Source organism: Epinephelus fuscoguttatus, linkage group LG16 (genome assembly GCF_011397635.1).
Source record: "Epinephelus fuscoguttatus linkage group LG16, E.fuscoguttatus.final_Chr_v1".
NCBI classification, from domain to species: domain Eukaryota; kingdom Metazoa; phylum Chordata; class Actinopteri; order Perciformes; family Serranidae; genus Epinephelus; species Epinephelus fuscoguttatus.
In genome coordinates, this window is record NC_064767.1 from 23559986 (window position 1) to 23582299 (window position 22314).

Sequence of the window (22314 nt, forward strand, 5' to 3'; positions counted from 1 at the left end):
GTGTAGTATATTTACTGCAAAGATATAGAAATGTCACCTATTAATATTATTGCACAGTAGTGGTAAAGTATTGTACAGTATGAAATTGCACAAGCATGTTACACAGTATAAATACAAAGGATATGGATGTGAACATATATATATGTGAATATGTATTATATGTATTTCATGAATAAATATTCTATCTATCTATCTATCTATGCTGTCTTGTTAAAGAGTCTGACTGCTGTTGGAATAATTTGCAAAATAAAGCAGAACATTTGAATACTTAAGTAAAGTGCATGTACTTTGGTACAGTTCTTGAGTCTATAAACTTAGTTACTTTCCACTACAGCCTATTTCTGACAGCCCCTGCTGCAGCTGTTGGAATGTTATGAATATTTATTGTGTTCGTGGATTCACACTTAATTACAGAACAACCAATATAATAGTTTATAGTTTTTCAAACCTTCTGTTTACTTTTATTAGTAACTGCAGGGAGCATCTCGTTAAATAGACACACTGGTACCTACATTTTGCATTTTAGAAATCACAAATCTGCATTTCAGGTTATGGGTAAACCACAAGTTCTGGGTGCGTTTGTTATGTAGTGCAGATAATCCCGAAAGCCGCTGTTGCATTTAGGTCGACGGCGGGAAAAAAAGTCATGAAAATCGCACACTAAATAAGGCAGTGCTTATTTTAGATATTCAGCTGCACGACTGGTTTGTAGTCATCATAGAAAACTGAGAAGCCTTTTCTTCTTGTATGCTTTCACAAAGGATAGCTCATCAATGGCAGAGACATGGCAGGCCGGCCGGAACAACTAAACGAGCGCTCACACTCTGTGACAGGTTTCTCTTCCTGGTTTGTCTAAAATCGTCATCATTTACCCGCGTTAGTTGAACCACCCACTTTGTTTGGCGGGATTGAACTAAGAAGAAGCAGCTTCATCGTCTAAGCGGTAATGTAACGACAATATAACCGTTTAAATGCTGCTATTGTACTTGTTTCAAGTTGTGTGATACTCCCTGGAATAGTTTTAGTCGGTCCTCGTCCACCCCGTTTCCATGGAGTTAACTGCTGCGTGTTAGCTAGCATCTGTGTCTGCGTTGGGGAAATGTGTCATTATTGTTGACTAACTTTGCGCTGAAGATACAGTATTGTTAGCTTTAGCGAAGTCGTTTCATGCTTAATTATGTCGTGTGGGTACAGCTAGTTTTATGGGAAAGGGGGATACCACTTACTTTAGTTGTGTTGTAACACAATAAATTGCTAACGTTAGCTAATGTTATCAGGTCATTTCAATGGTTTGATGCCTGTCAGAGTTTGTGCCTTATGTGCAATGAGCTGCACAATAGACCTTGTTCAGTGTAAGCAGCTTTGTAGCCAAGTTGTTGCAGATGAAAACATACTTTGACATAGATAAAATGCTCTCTGCATGAATATTTTCTTTCTATACCCTTACATGTTCTTTTAACAGGTGGACTATGATTTGTGGTGTGTGAACACATCTGTAATCTGCTGCCCATCTTACAGGGGCCCAAGTTATACAGCTCAGACAATAGGCAGCATTTTTAATGTTTTTGTGTGTTTAAAGAGGACAGACCAAATGAGGTAAATGGATTGCTAATTTTTGACAAGAGGGGCGTCTAATAATTAGTCTCAAACACACACACACACACACACACACACACACACACACACACACATATATACATTTTATTTTTCCCCCAAATGCCAGCACCCATTTAATGAAGACAAAATATCTGAAGCCTCTATAAACAGAAATACAGCATGGTGCATTGGAGAAGAGGCTTGCTACTTATTTCATTTTCATGAATTTATATTGAAGCTCCCACTGGTCTGTACTGAAAATTGTAGTTGTACCAAACATGCCAGTGTGGTGATGATGACTTGTATCCTATTGTCTGGTGATACATGATGCTTCTTTATTAGAAGACATTCTTATTTTCCTATACCATCAGGAACTATGCTGTTTTCTGGCAGAAGAAGGAAGGTCGCCGCCAACGAAGGCCAGGCGGAGCTGTATGGACATCCTCTGCAGTTCTATGTGCAACCTCCTCTTGAAAACATCTCTCTTGCTGAATTTGAGGCGTTTGCTGTGGACAGACTGAAATGTAAGACCTAGGTCTCTTTCCAGTCTAATGATATTTAAATTTAGTGTTTTCACTGCTGTAATGAAATACATTTGTAATATGCTTAAAATGGCCTGATATTTATAATGTCTGTTTTTGTTACCACTACAGTGCTGAAGACAATTGAGAATTTGGGAGTGAGCTATGTGAAGCTGTCAGAGCAGTACACAAAGAAACTGGAACATGAGTGTAAAACCCTGAACTTCGCATACAGATCAGATGCTGTGAGTATGTTAAACAGGATGCACATTGTCACATTACTGCCTGTCATGAGTCATAAAAGCTGCTTACTTGCCAAAATAAAGCTGAATTCCCATAGCCTAAATTAATGTAAGATGGCATACAGGTATTGTAAACATCACTGTTGTAAAAAGTATACAACACGCTCTTGACTTGTGAATATGGTCACAAAACCTTCTTTAAAAATCTTGTATTTTACCTTGCAAGTAAAATTATGCCCAACAAGCCAACACAAGTTAAGAAGTTGTGAATCATGACAACAAATATGTCATAAAAATACTGTACCTTAACCCATTAAGGATGACCGAAAAACTCAGACTGGACCAACTGAATTCGAGAAACGAAGAAAGGACCATATCTCCCACTTCATCCTCAGACTTGCCTACTGCCAAACGTAAGTCTGTAGCTTCTGAAGAATGATTGTTGTTAATAAAAAAAAAGAATAAACCTGCTGTGAAAATGAGTGTCTGAATAAATGTTTATTTGTAATTACATCTTAAAGGGAGGACTTGAGACGGTGGTTTATCCAACAGGAAGTCGATCTTTTCCGCTACCGCTTCAACGAGCTGTATCCCGAACAAAAGCTTGAATTCCTGCACAGAAATAATCTGCAGTATGACACGGTAAGTTTTAACACCACTTTTTACTTTGATGTAGAAAAATACTTTGACTCAAAATGTTAATTTATTGCTTAAAAATTACTGCAATATTTGAAGGGTTTATTTGAAAAACAGATAACTCAATTTTTATTTATTTTCCATATTTGCCATATGTGTGTATTCGCAAGCCAGGAAATATCAGTCAAGCTGATGTTGGATGTTTTCATAAGATATTTCAGAGTTTTTACATTTCTATAAAGCAGGTTTTTCTTGTACGATCAAATAAATATCAATCAAATTAGTGGTTATTCATTTTAAGAATATCTCTTATCTGATTTTACAAATAAAGTCTTCATTTTCTTCTTTGCTACCTGAGACTTACTTACAACTCCCGTACTGTTGTTGTTCACCTCTCTCCACATCTGTAAATGTAAAGGCTTGTGGACTGATCTGAACAGGGCACTATATGAAAGTGTTTTTAGAATATGTATTTTTACAAACCTTCAAATATGAGCAAAACTGTGTTTAGATTCTGAAAGTAATGAGCAGAGTTGAGGTTTTATATCAGCTAAAATGATTTCTAATTTCTAATTTCTGTTGTAACTGTGGAATAATTAAAAATCTGACTGACAAAGAAGCCGACACAGAATCTCATGTATTGGTGGATATTAGGAAAAGAAAACCAGAAACGGCAGGGAAAGGAACATTTGTGCTCAGCTGCATGCTCACTAGGTGGAGCTGTTTGATCACTGTAACAGGACCCATGAATGCTGAGGGTTTCCTTGAAGGGTGATTTAAAAAAAAAAGTTTTAATGTTAAAAGCATTTGTCTTGCACTATAGTTGTTTTAATGTGTGAACAAACAGTGTTTCCAAGGTGATAAATATACACACGTGCGATTTTTAACATTCGTAGTAATCCTGATTAAATGTGAATTTCTGTTTTTAGTGTCTTTTACTTTTAAGTGTATCTTTAGACCCACTCCGGGAAGGCACTGCGACAGGTTTCCATGAAATGGAGGTGACTCCTAAAAGGAAAAATGGAAAAAAGCTATTCAATAATTTATCCAAACATAATGTGTCAAGCAAGGACGAAAACGGCGCGTTCATCTGATAAACGATGTGAGCCTCAGCCTTCAGTGTCTAAACACTGGCGCAGTTCTGTCTGTGCAGCTCTTCGCTGAAATTCATCACTCTCATCAATAACTTTTCAGATTAGTGTCGAGGAGAAGAAGGCCCTGTCGGATAAACTTGTCAACTCCAGTTACGCCGTCAGTGGAATCACCGTGGAGAACCAGGACTTCTACAAAGTGAGTTACTCATTTCTCTCTTTCTCTCCACTGAGACCACTAAGAATGTTTAAGTGCCTATGCTTCCACAAAACACATTTTATGTACACCATTATTCTACGATTTATATTCCTGTAGTTCCCACAGTGAATGAAGAAGCAAGCCATCGAGACATAGTGCTGTTAACTCATTGTTTTGTGTTCTAAATGTCAGAACTTTGAAAAAGAAAAGGCAGTGTTAGCATTGGTATCTTCACAGACAAGAAAATGTTCTTCTGTTAAAATCACCCTGTAATTATCTTCAGTGATTATTATCTGCATTTACCATCAAATGCTCTAGTGTTTCCCCCATGAGTCCATTATTGGGCTACTTTTGAGTTGTTAATGCTCAGTTTGACAAAGACGTGTCCAGAATCATGAAACAACAGCAACTCTGCACTGTGGATTTTCATGTTAAAGGTAGTGCCGCACGATTTGATAAAAATGTGCGATTGCGATTTTGAGGACAATATCGCCATTGCGGTTGCAATTACTTAAGCAATATCACACTCGAGCTCGTGCCTATGACTGAATCACAGCCGTGACGATATACGAGTATAACATCACAAGCTCGAGTGTGATATTGCTTTTATACAACAGTTCAACAGTTAAATAAGCAAGGCTGATTAAGAAATGTTGAAAAATGAGGACAAAATAGATAATTTAAGCATTTTATTTGTCTTCCACTAACAAAAATAGTTCCCTCAGGACTCCGCTATCACCGTTGCTATGTAACGCAGACATGGTGCGCCAGGCACTTACTCTTTATACACGTTTATCTGCACATTTCCATTAATTGTGCAGCCGGTGAAATAAGTCTGTGGTGACTGCATGGTGGACTGTGGCTTCACAGGCACATCTGACTCTGCCTTCTGATCTGACAGTATGTTGCTTTTCTCCAAGTCATTGAGCTCCGCTGATGAAACACTGACAAACCTGGATGTGTGCTCAGATGGATTCAGCTTCTCCTCTCCCTCATCTTCCTCTGATGACCATTCATAGTTCAATTCAAAACTTATTTTAGGCTGTTTGACAGTGGATGAATTAATTAGCCTACAACGCAACTGCTGACCTAACTGACACTAACCGTCAGTTTTGATTTGATTGTTGATTGCAATCAGCTGTGAGGCGGAGTGATACATACACAGTGAAATAACCGTGATGTTGTACTCCAATATCGTCACGGTTTTACTGAGTCTCGACCAATCAGATTGCAGGGCCGGAACTAACTGTTGTATAAAATTTAATAAATAAATGGTACCATGAGTCTTCTTGCTTGATTCAGTGTTTCCCCTACATTATATGAGGGGGGGCACTGACCTGAGCTGACATAGTTATTGTTATGGACAGTGTGTAAATGACCATCAACAGACTGCTGTTACGCACAGTCAAACATGGCTCTCGCACAGCAGCGCAGCACGGCACTGTACCTACAGCGGAGCAGAGCCTGTGTTGTGTTCAGGCGTTGTCACATAAATGACAAATTCCAGCATGTGAATAGGCCGTTGCACAACACAGCAGCATGTCATGTGGGCCGAAACCGAGCAAAATTGCTCAATTTTTCATTTGTTATTACATAGATTGTTACAGAGTCCATGATTTCCCTGTGTCTCTTTGAGGTCTTGTTGTATGACGTGACACTTACAAATGTATGTGTAATTGTGCTTTGTTGTTGTTTTATGAGGGTCTCAGTTGTCTCTTTGTCTTTAAAGTTACTCAGCTTGTCTTTCTCTCGCATGCATTCTTCCTACTTTTCTCTGTGCTGTCTCAAGTGCTGATATAGATTGGTCGTGTTGCCGCGGGTCGAGGCGACTTTAACTTTTTAAGTTTTACACAGCACGTCTTTCTGGTCAGCGCTGCCGTACCTGAATCCAAAGTATCGCCATATAATAGGCGTTGGGTTATTTTTTGCTACCAACTCAGCCTGTTCTTGGTCGTGCTCATGCTCTTCTTCAGTATCTGTGTTGGTCACTGCTGCACACACCAGGATAACTTGTGGGCGTGATGTCAACAAACTCCACACACTACAGGAGAGGCAGTCACGTCCACAGGCACACACGTTAACAGTCATTTACATTAAATTGCAGCCTTTTATGCGGTTATGTAATCGCACAGCCTGACATCGCGATTGCAACTGCGATTAGATTAATCATGCAGCACTAGTTAAAGGGGCAGTTTTACACATGGTGTTAAGATCACTGGTTACTAGTCGGCCTGTTGAAACTCTGGATAGAGCACTCGGTTTGAAAGAATAACCTGATGATGTCATCAGACAGATTTTTAACGGGAAGGCTGCGTTACACACTGAAGGTGTGGATTTTAAAAGTTGTAGTGTTTACTAGTCATTGAAGGTCAAACAAAAGATGCTTCAGAGCAGTGGCTCCAGCTTCAGGGTCCAGATTTCTCCTTAGTCATTAGTTCAAGGTCCACACGGTTTAATATACTCAGCATCATTCTTGCTTTTGGCCATGTCGTCAAGCAGGTTTGCTGTCCCTCAAGTGCCTCTCAGAGTCAAGGGTACTTCCTTGGTAGGACAGGTCCTTCCAAGTGAGGTCCTTCAGAGGCTAGGCAAGACTCTCTCCTAGCATTCAGTGAACACACACGAGCTAGCGAGTGCCCAGGTGTGCGTCTTTGACAAGGCCCTGCCTTTAATTCTAGCAAATCATGCACAAAGAATTGTAGGTGCTTCATGCCCACTGAGAATACAAACATGCATCCTTGAAAATTCTCTGACTCAGTCCTCGGCAGAATTCAAAGGATTCTTGACACTGATCCTTGACAGTCCTTCTGTGGGATTCGATGACGTAGCATCCTTGAAATTCAGCCGAAATTGAAGGATCCTTCCTCAACTTTGAGAAGCACCATCTGTCAAGAAGCTGTCCGCTAGTCACTCACTCTACGGCAGAGAACGGCACTTCAAAATAAAAGCTCTGTGCTGGAAATTCACCATACTTCAAAATAAAGTGTTTTTTACAAACTTGACATGTTCACGAGTCACTTGTGGTCCATTCAGAATGGATCCTCAACCCACTTTGGGGGACCAGGACCCACCGTTTAGGAACCACTGATTTAGAGTGCCATTATGGGTAACGTGAGCTCCAGAGTGTTTTTGGAGCTTGACCCATACTGAGGACTAAAAGTCAGAGTATCTCAGCCTCTGCTGTTACAAGTTTGACCTTTTCTTTTTAAATCCATCTCTTGCGAGTCCCCCAGCTGTATGGAGGTGCAGTGCTAAGTTGCTGCAGCACCCCTCTATGATCATTACAAACCAACTTATAACAGGCATAGTCCTGCATCAGGTCAGGCACCCGGCTGGTGATCTGCCAAAAAGGTGATTGCGGGTGGTGTTTTGTCTTAATTTTATATCCGGGTTCACTTCTGGGTTAAACAAGGAACACATGGGTCGGGCTGCTGGTGTCAGATGATAAATATATTAAAAGTAAATAAGAAAATAATAATTTAATTGAATATTTTAACCGTTCAATCCCTTGACGGCAGACTTTTTTACTTGTTGGCTCTGTCCTCTCTGTGCCAGCTGGAATATGAGAGCTGCTTCAATCAGGAGTGTTTCGGACAGGCACGTTAACTGTGGAGATGTGCTGCTCAGTGTTATGAGAATATGCAAAAAAATATTAATTTAAATTGTATTTTCTGAATTACTTCCGTTTTTAAATTTATTATTTTGGTTTCACATGTAAGAAATGGCCCAAAATGATCACACTAGACGTGTTGCCTGACCAAATTATTGAAACAGTGCATGGGTATCAGAGGATTTGCCACCTTGGTCAGGCCGCAGATCTCGTGTTGGCGGATCGGGTCAGGTCAGCTTGTGACACTAATTGGTCATATGTGCAGGTGGCAGCAGAACAGGTGCGGTATTTCACATCGCTATGCTGATAACAGGTTAAATGTTTACTTGGCCAAAAATTGGGCAGCAAACCCTCTTCGTCTTTGTAAAACCAACCACCACCACGAGCTGGAGGACACATCTTACAGGCAAGGCTTCTGCTGCCACAACTCGATAAGGTTTTCCTCTTTGCTGGAATCCCACACGTTTCTTTTAGCACATTTAGCCTCCATGGTGAGCTGCTATCCATCTGTTTGTGTGTGTTTAGCACCAGTGCGTTATTTCATGCTGCGTTTCTGTAGGTTGGTTAGTAGATGTTGGCCTTAACAGCAGTCACACAGTGAGTGGTCATCCCAAATTTCTGACATTGTCAGAATTTTATCCCAGGCCGGCCAGCCTTGAACATCTCTCACAGCATAGTGTGACGTAGGACCACCGTTTTGGAGCCATGACTAAAGATATTGTCACAGTTCTTTCACACTGGTCATCTTTCTTCTGGGACAGAACAAAATCACACAGTGTATACCTGGCTTTGCACAATGTCTTCAGTGACGTCAATCAATGTGGATCGAATTTACAGGAAAACTTGCATCTATAGTTTGGAGTAACTTCTGCCATGTGTCAAGTGTCTTGAACTAATTACTGCACAAGTTTTCTGATGCGTTTCACTCACACTGTGTAATCCTAACATGCCCAAGAGGACCAGCCAAGCAGGGCAGTGAACTGCCTGTAAAACACTGATTTGTCTGCTTAGTTCTATTTTCTTCCTCAGCTCCCCTACCTTCGGGGCCATTATTTTGTCAGATGGAGACAGACCATTTATGATATGAAATAAGTGAGAAAATATTGGTCCCTGAGGCAGTTTTAAATCAACTTATTGGAGAACTCATGTTCCCCCAAATGTAGAATTTCCACTCTGCGTGAGTACCTTGCCTTACTTCTAAAGAAATGTTTTGGCATAATTTCGTTGAGTCACTGAATGTTCATGTAGTGGAGGAATCAGTATGAATGGTAAGCCTGGAAAATAATGGGCTGATTGACAGATTACTGTCATATCCCGTCGCAGCTGAGTGGATTTAAATCTAAAGTTTGTCTGTTCACAAAATGAAAATGAAGGGGGAAAATGTCACGGTCTGCTACTTGACTTTGAATGTACATTTTAGGCCCTCTTACTGACAGTCTTAGTGGTTGAGAGCATGTAAATCATCACACACCCTTTATTAAACAGCACTAGAGTAAGTGTAAGTCCTCATATCACAGCTAAAATGATGAAAGTGTTGGCCTTACACTCACTATGCATGCAAATGGTATATTAACATCTATATCTTTTAAATGCATTCATAATTTAAACATTTTTTTTCCTCTCCGGTTCTTGTTTTATTTGAAAGGTCCCATTTCAAGATGCCCTGGATCTAGTGCGAGCGAGGAAAGTGTACCTGAAAGCAGGCTACGTGTACATCCCTCACCAGGACATTGTCACCATCGTACTCAACGATTTCCGCACCCGGCTATCGAAAGCTCTCGCAGTAAGTGTTTGCAGCTCTTCACTGTTTTAGAAAGGATGAATAATAAGTCCTGTAATATCACACACAGCTCAAAGACAAATGAGAATTTGCCTTTGAACTTAACGTGACAACTCCAGTCATTCTCTGCTGCGTTTCATGATGGAAACAAATTTATATTGTATGTGTATGTACAGGACTGTAAATCAAGACTAGAAATGTCTTGCAATACAACAACAACTCTGAACTAAAATCAAGTAAGAGAGATTTAATAAACACCCTTCTGACCCTTCTACACCTTCGATATGTAGTTTATGTAAATACATTCCGTGTATACTGTAAGTCTGGGTCCACAAGAAAAAATATTAAATTTCAGCTGTGGTTGTTTCTCTCTGTGCCCTGAGGGAAACTGGGAAAATGCAGGGTTCAGATGAGGGGAATTAAGTATGCACACATGACATAAATTGTCTAGAGGGAAGATTTAGGACAGCAAGTATGAAAGTGCTCATTATCCCTACAGGCATGATGTTCTTTTTTTAAAGGCTGTGGAAGGGGGTCTGTAAAGGCGCAGTATCCGCATACTCATGCATTGCATCGTCGAAAGCCTTCAGGGACGTGGAACATGGTGTTTTGGGGACCAGAGGCATTCTTTATAATACATGTGAAAAGACAGCCAAGGTTGAGTTACATCGTGGCGAGGGGTCCTGACTAGGGAGCAGGCACAAGCATGCCTAACAGCCATAGGCAGTGGCACTTAATGGTTTATGAATAGACTTTTCCTATTAATGAGGTGGAAGAAATCTGCAATATGGATGACTCACAGCCACAGAGAGGAAATGATGAAAATGCCAATATAAAGACCTGCAAATCGTTACTGTTCTGATTGGAGTCTCAACCTTTGTAATCTACATACAGTTATGTAGATGTCATGTGTCATCAGCCGGCGTTATGTGTGAATGCTGCACCTGAAGTAATCATGTAAGCATTACAGTGGTTATTGTAACAGTAGTGATAACAGTGACAAAGAGAAGATTGTGTCCTCAGTCTGATCCATGATGTCTTTGCCATTAAAGGCATTTTTATATTAGGTATGATTGACTGATACCGTGCCAGAGTACGAGTGCCCCTCCTTTCCACTCTGCCGCCGCTCAGCATTCACATTAGTAATGTTGTTTCGTACTCAAATACACTTGTCACTGTGTGACATGTTTGTTGTGCTTCAGTGTAGAAAAGGGCACAGTAGACAGACACTGCTGCCCTGGGGACCATCATCAGCAGGGACCGGCAGAGCAGCAATGCAAAGCTCTGCTCCTGGCCAGAGGAGGAGTCGCTGCTGTCGGGCACAGAGCTCTCTGCCTCCCACCAGAGCCCCAACTGCAGGTTGAAGGCAGCACCAAAGCTGCAGCAGGCTTTGCTGGCGTCTGTTATAGAGGCATCAGTATTAAACTGAGACTGTTTCATAACCACTTAAAAACTCTTTGCAGTTGTGTTAGATGGTTATGGTCAGGTTCAGGTGGTGTTCACACCTGAGACTTAACGGACCAGAGTACACATGAACAGGACCACCTTTTCAAGTGGACTTGGGCATGGATTGGCATGCCTGGGTACAGTTCTCAGTATTTGCACTAATCAAACTGGACCTTGGGTTTAAGTGTGCTGGACCCGGGCTCAGGTCCTTGATTTGAAAGCCCCCTTAGATAAAAAGCTTGAAGTGTACATAGGTCTCTGAAGAAAAACACTATGTGTTAAACTTCTTTTGAATTTAGTGGAAAAATATGGGATCAATATATCTGTGTGTATTACTCCTGCACTGGTCATATGTGTGGAGCAGCACGGTGGGGCAGTGTTTAGCATTGTCACCTCACAGCAAGAGGGTTCCTGGTTCGAACTCCAGGGTGGAGGGGCCCTCCTGTGCAGAGTTTGCATGTTCTCCTTGTGTCAGTGATGGTTTTCTCCGGGTACTCCAGCTTCCTCCCACAGTCCAAAGACATGCAGGTTAATTAGTGACTCTAAATTGGCCGTAGGTGTGAATGTGAGAGGCCGTTTACACGTACACGGTGATTTTGATAAACGGAGACATCTTCCTTCGTTTGTGCCCTTCGTTTACACGCAAACGGAGATTTCTCCTCTGAAAACGAGTCTTTCTAAAAACTCCAGTCAGAGTGGAGATTTTGGAAAACTCCGGTTGCGCGTTTGCATGTAAACTGAGATAAACGGAGTTAAAGGCAGCTGACGTCACAGTATGCACCGGAACTTGCGCCTGTGTCAAAAGTGCAACCTATGTTGCTATGGTGACAATGGATACATGGAAGGCTTGAGCTTCTCGTAACACTGCCACCTACAGGTTTGCCATGCTCTTGTGTATATATACACGGGTAAGTGTAAACGAAGATCTTTTTGAAAACGGAGATGGTGAAATGTCCGTTTATGAAAATAGCCTGCAACGTGTAAACAGCCTCTGAGTGCGAGTGGTTGTCTGTCTCTATGTGTCAGCCCTGTGATAGTCTGGTGACCTGTCCAGGGTGTACCCTGCCTATCGCCCAATGGCGGCTGGTATAGGCTCCAGCCCCCCCGTTACCCCCAACAGGATAAGCAGTTACTGAAAATGAATGAAAGAATGGTCATACGTGTCACAGGATAGTTAATAAAATCATTGTTTTAATATGAACACATAACACAAACACTTGATTTGTTTTTTAGTTTTTCAGTTGTGATCAACTTGTCCGTGCTCTCTGGTGGACAAACTTTGGTGACAGCGTTTTTACAATATGTCATTCGTCCATTCACAGAGTGCTCTATCAAAAGACACATCAATTGCAGTACCTTTACAAAGCAGCTGTTTGAGTCTGCCTTATCACCGGCAGTCCTTTGCTTTGTGCACAGACAATCATTTGGCAGTTTGAACAAAAGTCCATTTTTGTCATGTGGTTTTGTTGTGCCGTCCCGCTCGTTGTGTTTAACTGTGTAGTCACTTTCAGTCAGTGCGTCTGCAGGTAATGCCTGTGTTCATGACACAGAGTGGACTCTGTTTAGCCAGGGATCTAAAATGCCTACTGGCAAATTGGAGCACTCATCTAAAAGTGGGTACTGACAATATGGAATGTACCTAATTAACAAAATTAGAAAATAGTGATAGCTGAGTAGTTTGGATGTGGCTTACTAATCTCCGAGTTCAATGTACTAAATCTAGAGTGATTGGACACTAGATTGTGTGTTGCTCATGGTGTAGTATAGAAAGTCACTGCCTTTGTCGTAATCTTGGCACAGCAGGCACCATGTACGTGATTTGCTTTAACACATGTCCTCCATCACGGGACAGGCAGGACCATCTTTTCCAAATTGCAAAAGGAAAAACAAATAAAAAGAGCAACTGGGTCCAGTTCTGCCATTCTCCCATTTCTTGGTAATTATCCGGACCACTAACTGTTGGAATGGAATAATGCTCCAAAACTATTTTTCTTGTAACTGTGCCATTGTGACTGTTTGTGTGTTGCTATAATGGTTATTCTCCTCCACTGGGGACAACAAAGGGACATTGCGGAAAATGTGTCATTAAAAAGGCATGAAATTGAAAGCTGCTTCTCCATATGACTGCAGTTACTGGGTGGATGTTCATTTTAACAGAAATATAGTATGTTAAGCTGTTTTTTTTTTGTGTCTGTGTAAAGCAGACCTTGAAATGGTTCAGACTGTGGACTCTTGCTTGTTTTGCTGATGGGAGTCATGTTCATAAAGCTGTTAAACTAAGTGAAGCTTGTTTGGCACTAATGCGCATACAGTCGGACAGACAGCTAAAACAGTTCACATCGAGCTGAACTCTGTGTTCAGACTGAGACAGGATGTGAAAACCAAACGTCAGGAGCGCTTGACAGTTGTTTCATATCATACAGATGTTTCATAATGGTGTCATTTAATTTTAACGTCATCACTTTAAAGGGCCCCTCACACCGTGGTGACAGTCGGCCTTCTGGTACCATCATCAAACATTCAGTAACATAAAGTACTAATACTGCAGTCACATGCTACTCAGATGGTCCCATTTCCTGAGTTGGGAAGCTGTTCCTCTGACATCTGTGTGTTCACGAGCCTTTAAAGCAGTACTTCACCCACAAAATAATCGTTTGCGTATCACTTAGTCATGCTGTGTAACCTTGAATTTGTGAAGATATCTTTGTTTTGCTCACATGCCTCCACATATAATGGCGAACATATTGATTGACTGGGGGCCACAATTAACAACAGCACAACCATCTCTTTACAAACTCTCATACAACTCGTGCAGTATAATCCAAGTCCCATTTATCCAGTCGTATGCTCAGTTCTTCCCAAACACATGCATTTTTGCTAAATTCTTTTGCCTTTTAAAACTGACCTTATCGCTGCTCTCTTCAAAGTCAGACTCCAATACTAAGGCTTTTCAGTGAAAATGCATGATGGGAAGTACTGGGCATACAACTGGATAAATGAGACTTGGATTATACTGTTGTGTGAGAGTTTTTAAATGGATGCCCTTGCTGTTGTTGAATGTGGTCCCCAATCAATGAAGAAGTCAATGATGTTTGCAGTTTTCTGTGGAGGCATGAATCAAGGTAACACGGCATTACTTATTGATATACAAATGGTCATTGTGTGGGTGAAGTATTCCTCTAGGCAGCACGAGGAGCCGTGGTTAGCATTGTTGCCTCAGCAAAAACGGTTCCTGGTTCGAAGGTCGGGGAGCCACCTTGCATGTTTTCCCCGTCTGTGGGTTCTCCTGCTTCCTCCCACATGGACTGTTAGTTGAAGAGGTGTCAGTTTGCCTCCTGAGCACTGCCGAGTTGCCCTTCAGCAAGGCACCAGACACCCAGAAAGCTCCAGGGACGTTTAATATGGCTGACCCTGTGCTACCCCTTTGAATGAGCATGTGTGTGTAAAGAGAGTTCTAACATTTCAGCTGCATTGTGTCAAACTGCTTGTGTGAATCGATAAATAAAACATCTTTCTTTCTTCTTTTACTCCTCTTGCTTCAGTCACTGAGCCGTTACCTTGTATTTTATTGATTGTTCCATGTAGTACTTAATCTTTAATCTTTAACCTGTAATATTGGGCTATACTGACAGTGACCTACAACTATTTACCATTACTCATGTGATGTCCATCTTATCTGCAGCTGACAGCCCGCTCGCTACCAGCAGTGCAGTCTGATGAACGGCTCCAACCGCTCCTTAACCACCTCAGGTAAGCAGCGGCACGATTGATAACTTTGCTGCCACTTTGCCAGGACTCGGTTGAAAAAGAGATTTAGCAGGATTGATCCTTTGGCACCAGAGAACATTGGGGGCTTGTTTCTGGTCTGAGTAAACCCCATCTGTCCATGTAGACAAGTCCAGATGTTGAGGGAATTTGCGATGCCTGGGTACGTGTGTAGCATCATCTATTCCTATTGTTACTCAGTCTTTCGGTGATTAGGACTACGCAACATGTGCATTGTTCCTCCTACAATTTCACATGCACTGTATTGTGTATCTGTATTATTGGTTGAGTTTTGGGGCCATGCTTTCCCCGGTAGCTGTTTTTGGGATACATTACTTAATTTATATTATGAACATGTATGTACAGTGGTGCATTTTCATGGTGAAAATAATACAAACAGGGCTCAGTGTGCGCCCTGAATAAGAAGTTCCACTTTGTTTGGATTAGAGCTGCAGCTATGGAATACTTTACGTATTATTCCATCGAGTAATGGGACAGGAAATACATTTGTTTCATAAAAAGCAGTAGTAAATATAAAAAGGAGAAAATAAGACAGGTCAGACAGGTCAGGTGTGTATGTGGGGGTGTGTGTGAGAGAAAGGGAGAGTTTTGTAGTAGCATGCCACCTCTCTTCCTGCTGCTTGGAGACTACTTTGCTGGGAGGAAAAGGGACACCAGCCACGGTGACAGACCTTGAGTTAGCAGCTGTAGCAACTTCAATTCAACAAGCGCAAACCCCAGCACTAGGGGACTGTCATCCTAACTAGCAGTCATATTGGTTTACGTTAAATTCTAGCGTTAACGTTACCCTGTGTCAGGTCCACTCTTTGGATTGGATGCTTTCTGATGAGATACTGAAGCATGATGTGCTGTTGTGGTAGGCTAGTTTAATAGATGTACTGTACGGAGCTTGAAATGGTCCCAAACTTTGGATGCTTGCTGCCCGTCTCTTCTCTTCGCCTCGCTATTTTCTCTTTCTCCATTTTGCATTCCCGCACCATGACATCACATCACCTGTCCACAGCGTTGGCACGTTCACGTTGTGTGACAATAATAATCATCTGTGCAAAACACACTGCGCTGTATATAATTATCTGGATTAATCAAAGCTTCAGTGCAACGAATTTGCATTGATTAGTCTTGGTAATCGAGTTACTCAAGTTCCTCGAGGAATCCTTTCAGCCCCAGTTTGGTACCTACTTGATGTTGGGATCAGAGCCAGTGATGTGAACACAGTGCTAGAGGTGTTCCAGGACAGGGAAGGTGCTGTAAAAGCTGTTGCTTTTCTTGATGTGTAGGAGGGCTACATTTCATCTCAAATGGAATACAAACCTGCTGCTTCATGTACTTCACAAAAAACATCCAATATTAAAAACTGTACCCAACAACAGCAAAGCACCTGAAATGTCATGAAAGTTATCAGAACCGCCTCTGACTCCTCTTGCTAAGGCTGCACCTCCTGTAGATGCCTTTTAATGTGAAAACCTTACACTTGTTCACCATAGAAACTTAATGTGAATCAGCCACAGTGCACGAGTTTGCATTAAAGAGAGGCTTAATAGCAGCAGCCTTCATTTCAGCTTCAATAGCAGAGGGGAGCAGCTCAGATCACAGTGAGGGTGTTTATCTTACTTTAGATAGAAGTAAGAACATGAATATAGGGGTGGAAGAAGTCGTGTTGTGTGATTGTTGATGGGGATTAGTGGGCAGGTTGTTGAGATTAGTGGGCCAGCCACTAATCTCTTTGGTAGGGGGAACACAATGTGATGTAAAGCAGTGCCATACAGGACTCAGTGGGTTTCCAAAGTCATCGATTTTAAAAGATCTGATGATAGCAGCTTAGTGGGTTTAAGTTTGTTTGGCAGGAGGGCACAGGGCATGTTTTGTATTTATTTTGAAATGATTGTGTCTGGTCTTAAATGTCCGCTCAATAGTGTAAGGTCTAATTTTCTAACAAAAGAATTAATTACATTAAGGAAACAATATAATCAGATTTCATGGCAGCCATGATTGCTTCTAAAATTGCATTACCATTGCCTTTTTGTTACAGTCTTGATGATTTATTATTAAAAAAATGTATTTTTCTTATTGTAGCCATGCCTACGTGGGACAGGATTACAGCATCCAGAAGAATGTTGGGAAAATCTCCTTGGAACAAATTGATTCGGTAAGTTGCATCGACCATTTATTCTTAAAATGTCAAGCTCAAGGTGCAATTTCGCCCTCGAATGGGAGGTGTAGAAGGGAAGAAATGAGGTTTGACTGGTAATTTTGGTGGCCCAGAGCTAGGACCAATCAGTTCACATTATGTAACATGTGCCGCTTAGAAAAGGAAGGTATGGTTTAAAATATAAGATGAAAAAATAAACAAGAAGCTAAATAGGTATTTACAGGAATACAAGGATTGTAGTAGTCCTTATCTGCATGTTAGACATTAATTGTTGCCTGCCTCCAGCTTTCAGGAAAGTCATTCCCGCTCTGCATGAGGCAGCTCCACCAGAGCCTCAGAGAGAACCACCATCTCCGCCATGGCGGCCGCATGCAGTACGGCCTCTTCCTCAAAGGTATCGGCCTCTCTCTGGAGCAAGCGCTGCAGTTCTGGAGGTCAGAGTTCATCAGAGGCAAAGTGGATGCAGACAAGGTAATACTGACAACATGAAAACTTGCATATATTTTTTACTTTGAAATTCCTGTTAATGTTGATTTGAATGTGACTTCTGCAATATCCTAGTTCACTCATATCATAAAAGACATGAGCAGATGCCACTATTTTTTAATTCCTCATTTGAGACTGTAAATGTTAATAGGCTTGGGCAGTATCTATATTTCTTGAAATTTCACTGAGGTACAATATACAGTAGGATGATATTAGTGTGCAGCACAACCTCACCCCAACAATATAAACTCACAAAATGACAAGAAACTTAATATTATTAGATTCATTGCCCATAATAAACAGAGAAATACAACCATGCACTTCCTAAATGTCTCTCTTTCACGAAACTACAACTATTGTTAGCTTAATTGCCTGTTACCTGATCATAAGACACACTTTAAACACACAAAATAAAACTCACCAAAACCATCTTGTTTAGTCATGTTAGTCATTTAGTTAGTTAGTCTATGGTTTGGTCAAAATAACCCCTTTTTTTAAAATCTCTTATCAAATACTTGGTTTTAAAAGCCCATTTATTTGTAAAAGTCCAGTGTGTTGGATTAGGCAAGTGTATTGGCAGAAATGAAATAAAATATTTCTGACTATGTTTTTATTAGTTTAAACTCGCTTGTTTTCTTTACTTCCATCAGACACTTTTGGCGTGCTACCGTTGGAAGCCAAAGTAACCCTTCAGTACCTAGATCCTAGCGTTTCCACCTCAGGCAGTCCTCTTAAATGTGGGCGGGGTTGTTGTCACTCACTGCTCCGTCCAGCACTCACAGATGGAAGTCTGGTCCCCAGTTATTGTCCACACAACAAGGTTTTCAGAACCAAATAAAACAGGCTGCAGAAAAAGTGTCTCTTGATGTGATATTTTAAAATACCAGGTTTGTGCATTTAGTTCTTCTAAGGCAAGCTTGGGGGTTTAGTGTTTCTGGAGCCCACAGGAACGAAGCCTGTGGGCTCCGCCTTTTTTTTTCTTCTCAGATTAGAATATATGCACTTCCCACAGTTGAAATGAATATATATAAACGCTTGAAGATCCACTTATTACTAAAAGTCTATTTCACCCAAGAGAGAGAATAAGAACTAAAGTAAAGGTCAAGTTGTCACATTGAAATTTAAGCTGTGTTGATGGATTCACGTTGTCAACTCATGCATTAAGTATCATTACAAGTAAACGTTCCTATTTAAAAGTTGCCGGCAGTCGGCCTACTGAATCATTTTTCTCAGACTACAGCTGCTGCAAGAGGCAGCAAAACATCCTTTCTTTTTATAGTTACAGTTTACTAATATGTGTAAAACTCCATGATATGAACAGTGGTTATATGAGTTTCAAAACCAGCCACAACTCAGCCCTGAGCAGAGTGACCGTCCACTACTGACCAATCAACAGACTGCAGTGTTCACAGCTCCACCTTTTAGGACCAGATCTGTGTGCTAGGTACCCCAACAGAGGGGGGACCAAAAATGGAAATGGTACAGAACGGTTTCATTGCTACCATCTACAACTTTTCTCAGTAGTGTACCAAACTGAACCGAACCGTACTGTGCTGCTCGGTGGAAACGGGGCTGAAGTATCTCAGTCGGTTGCAATCTGCAACATCACCACTAAATCCTCCACACTAGACCTTTAACAGCTTTTCTAAATGATATACAACCTGACAAAATACCCAGCAAGTTTTATTGTTAATTTTTTTGAAAGTTTATCCTTGAACATAAGATCCGTGGACAATAGGACAGCAGTCTTTATGTCTGAATGCGTCTCCCTCTCCAGAGTGCTATTCAACACTTAAATGGGTGGTGCTGTTTCATTCATGACAGAGTGACCCCATCAAAGCTGTATTGATTAAAAGAAAGTTCACTGGTATCATTATTTGCACGCAGCACTGTGTTGAGGCTAATGAAGACTTAAGTGGTTGTGGGTTCAGATATTGTGTCTCTCAATAGAAGACAGAGACACAGTAAAGACATTAACATTTGTTCTGCATGAGGAGAGCCACTACTCTTTATGTGAGTCACAGACGATAGTGACAGGAGACTCTGCGTGATGGAACAGTTCGGCTAGAACAGACAGGATTTCATGCTGCGGATTCTTGCTGTAACGATTTTAATATAAATGCATTTTAAACGAGCCTGGACTACAGCAACATTTATTTAACAGCTCTGACAGGATGTTGTTAACATTCAGAAGCATTAGGTTTTGTTTCCTCTCTCAGGTCATTAGATAGCTGCAGATATGTTGTTACACAGCCTTAGTCAATAAGGAAATGCATTAACATTTATAAGGTCAGACTTCTGAACCATGTACTCAAGCAAAGCTGTCATGAAAATAACTGCCTGTTAAATAGATAATTGCTCGGCTCATATTGATTTGCTTTTACAGATATGAGTGTATCGTATCCACTAAAGGCTGTTAGAACATCCCTGTATGCCTCCTCGCCTCGGCTGGCCTATCTAAGAGATATGGAGGATTCAAAGTTCACTGAGGTTTTTGAGTAGTTTTTATCCTCTCTGCAGCCACTTAGGAATATGTTGTCAAGATATCATGCACTCTAAGCTCATGAAATGTGAAAATGAACTTTGAATTTAAGTGAGTTAACTTAATTCTCTGACATCATCTGCAGCAGTAAAAACTAAATCCAGGCATTAAAAAAATAAATTTTAATGTTAAACTTTAAGGATTTTGACAAGTAAAATCGTGGCAGTTTCAGCTCTGACTTACAACGGTTTATGTTTTCCCTTCTCAGCAAAACAGTAACTTTGTTCTCAAAGGTTCCCTGAACGCAACACACACACATTCCAGGATTTTTTTTTTCTTTCTTTCTGAAACAGCATAATTTGCTTGACATGTCTAATAGATTTGTGAAATATATCGTGGTATATTTCTTAATTTTAAAGGTATAAGTATCAGATTTTTACTTTGAAAACTTACATTTCTAATGTGTCTCCAGGATTTTGCGATGCTGTGATCGCTACAATTAACGCAAATTCAGCCAGTCTCCATGAATTGTGTACGACCTTGCACTTTTGTTAAGTCACTGCAACTATACAGAAAATTTGACTATTTAAAGGGCTAAAATCTCATTTCATTGTAGAGCTGCGCGCAATGTAGGATTCACTCAGCCCCTCACTTTCTCTCTGTTTATCACGAGACTTCTGCTGCAGGACTAGAGTTCTGTGCTTGGGACATATTCTCACACACACACGCACAGTGACAGGGCTAACTGTTAGCATCACAAAGCTAATGTTACCCAATCCATTTTGATGTCAGTGTGAGATTAACGGCTTGGTGACTGATATTAACACCTGCTATTTGGGCATCTGCCCAAGCAGCAAAATGTGATGAGTAGTGATGAGATCATGTTGGGGTGTGTTAGCTTGTGTGAACCAGGCAGAGAGAGCAGGAGGAGAACGTCACATGGGGACAGTCCTTCAGCGCCGTGTCAAAAAGCAGGAGCAGCTGTCACTGCCATCACAAATAGATTCTAATTCTGTGAGAAACACTGAATGCTCATAATACTATGCTCTGAATCCTAGATGGTATCGCAACTATTTTTGCAGATTTTACTTGCCCCTGCAATGTATCACAAAAAACGCCTATAAACATCGCAACATGCACTGCAACTTTTTTGAAAAGCTGCCCTGAAATTAGGCTGCAACAATCCCAAAAACAGCCCGCAAAATCCTGAAGGGACTGAATTAGATGTGTCGCTTAAGTCTTTTCTTGGTAGGGAAACTGTTTGGTCTTTATTCAGATATCTATCGTTCTCATCTGGTTGTCATCATGTAGTTTTGTATTTGTGTGTGAGTGTGAGTGAGTGTTTACTGCCCAGCTCTGGTTAGGAGTATTTGACACTCATCAAATCAGCATGATCTGACTGCACTGTGACACAGTTATCAGCCACGTAAGCTGTTTTAATAATAATTTTCATTTTGTAATTTATATTTGAAAAGTACAAGCGCAAGAAAAATGTTCCATCAGACCCACACCGATAAACACATACTAATCTCACACATAAGTGTGCTTCATTTTTGGGTGCTCATCAGAAGCTGCAGTATTAACAGGGTGCAAGGTGAGTGCCAAGAAATAATTTCACTGTGAGCTGAATGGACACCCTGTGCAGCAGTCTGGCAAAGTATGTACGCATAGTGGGCCTTGATCCCCGGGCTGTGTTGTCCTCAGATAATAATTTGTGGTAGCAGATCACATGGCTGGCACATCACTCCAGGTTGTCTGCACTCTTTCCAGTGCGGAAACACGTGTTGCATCAGCCAGACAAAGTATCCTGGCATGTTGTGGGCATATCTTGAGCCTCTGTTTCCTGCTGGTGCCTCAGTTTCAGATGTAATGAGAGCACACATCAAAGAATTCTGACTAGTCTCTGATGCACAATGTTACACGGAGAGTCCTTCATGTTTTAACTGTTCAAAAATCTGATACAGTGTCGCTTGTGAGGTTTTCACATCTTTTTGCTCAGTGCAAAAGAATAAGTGTGTAGAGAGGAGGGAAAAGAGTGTACTAATACACAATTAGTGCGAAGCAGATTTTTTATACAGGAATAATGTGAGTGACAAGAGGTTAAAGCATTAAACCATGCCCAAAATCCTCAGTGAACGTGGTGTGAATAGAAAATGAAATTAGCAAGTCTGATGTCTAACATTAATTGAGCAGACAATGTTGACCTGAACTGTGCTGTGTCGCTAATTGTGGAAAATTAAACCATAAAAGCCACAAAAAAATCTAAAATGTGTTCAAAACTTTTTCAGTTTTC

The 22314-nt window shown here is 41.0% G+C and overlaps 1 protein-coding gene across 2 annotated transcripts in view; it reads left to right on the forward strand.

Moving 5' to 3' along the window:
- Positions 1–816: 816 nt before the first annotated feature.
- Positions 817–22314, forward strand: part of prim2 (DNA primase subunit 2) — a 39901-nt gene continuing 18403 nt past the window's right edge. Inside the window, exons 1-10 of one of the 2 annotated variants that reach the window (XM_049601095.1) lie at positions 817–943; positions 1968–2120; positions 2250–2362; positions 2678–2772; positions 2881–3001; positions 4190–4285; positions 9538–9675; positions 14801–14868; positions 16978–17050; positions 17339–17524. In XM_049601095.1, the coding sequence (XP_049457052.1) occupies positions 1973–2120; positions 2250–2362; positions 2678–2772; positions 2881–3001; positions 4190–4285; positions 9538–9675; positions 14801–14868; positions 16978–17050; positions 17339–17524 (1038 nt within the window). In that variant the 5' untranslated portion in view covers positions 817–943; positions 1968–1972. Of the gene's footprint in view, positions 949–1967; positions 2121–2249; positions 2363–2677; positions 2773–2880; positions 3002–4189; positions 4286–9537; positions 9676–14800; positions 14869–16977; positions 17051–17338; positions 17525–22314 lie in introns of both variants that reach the window. The other variant, XM_049601097.1, reaches the window with a different exon arrangement.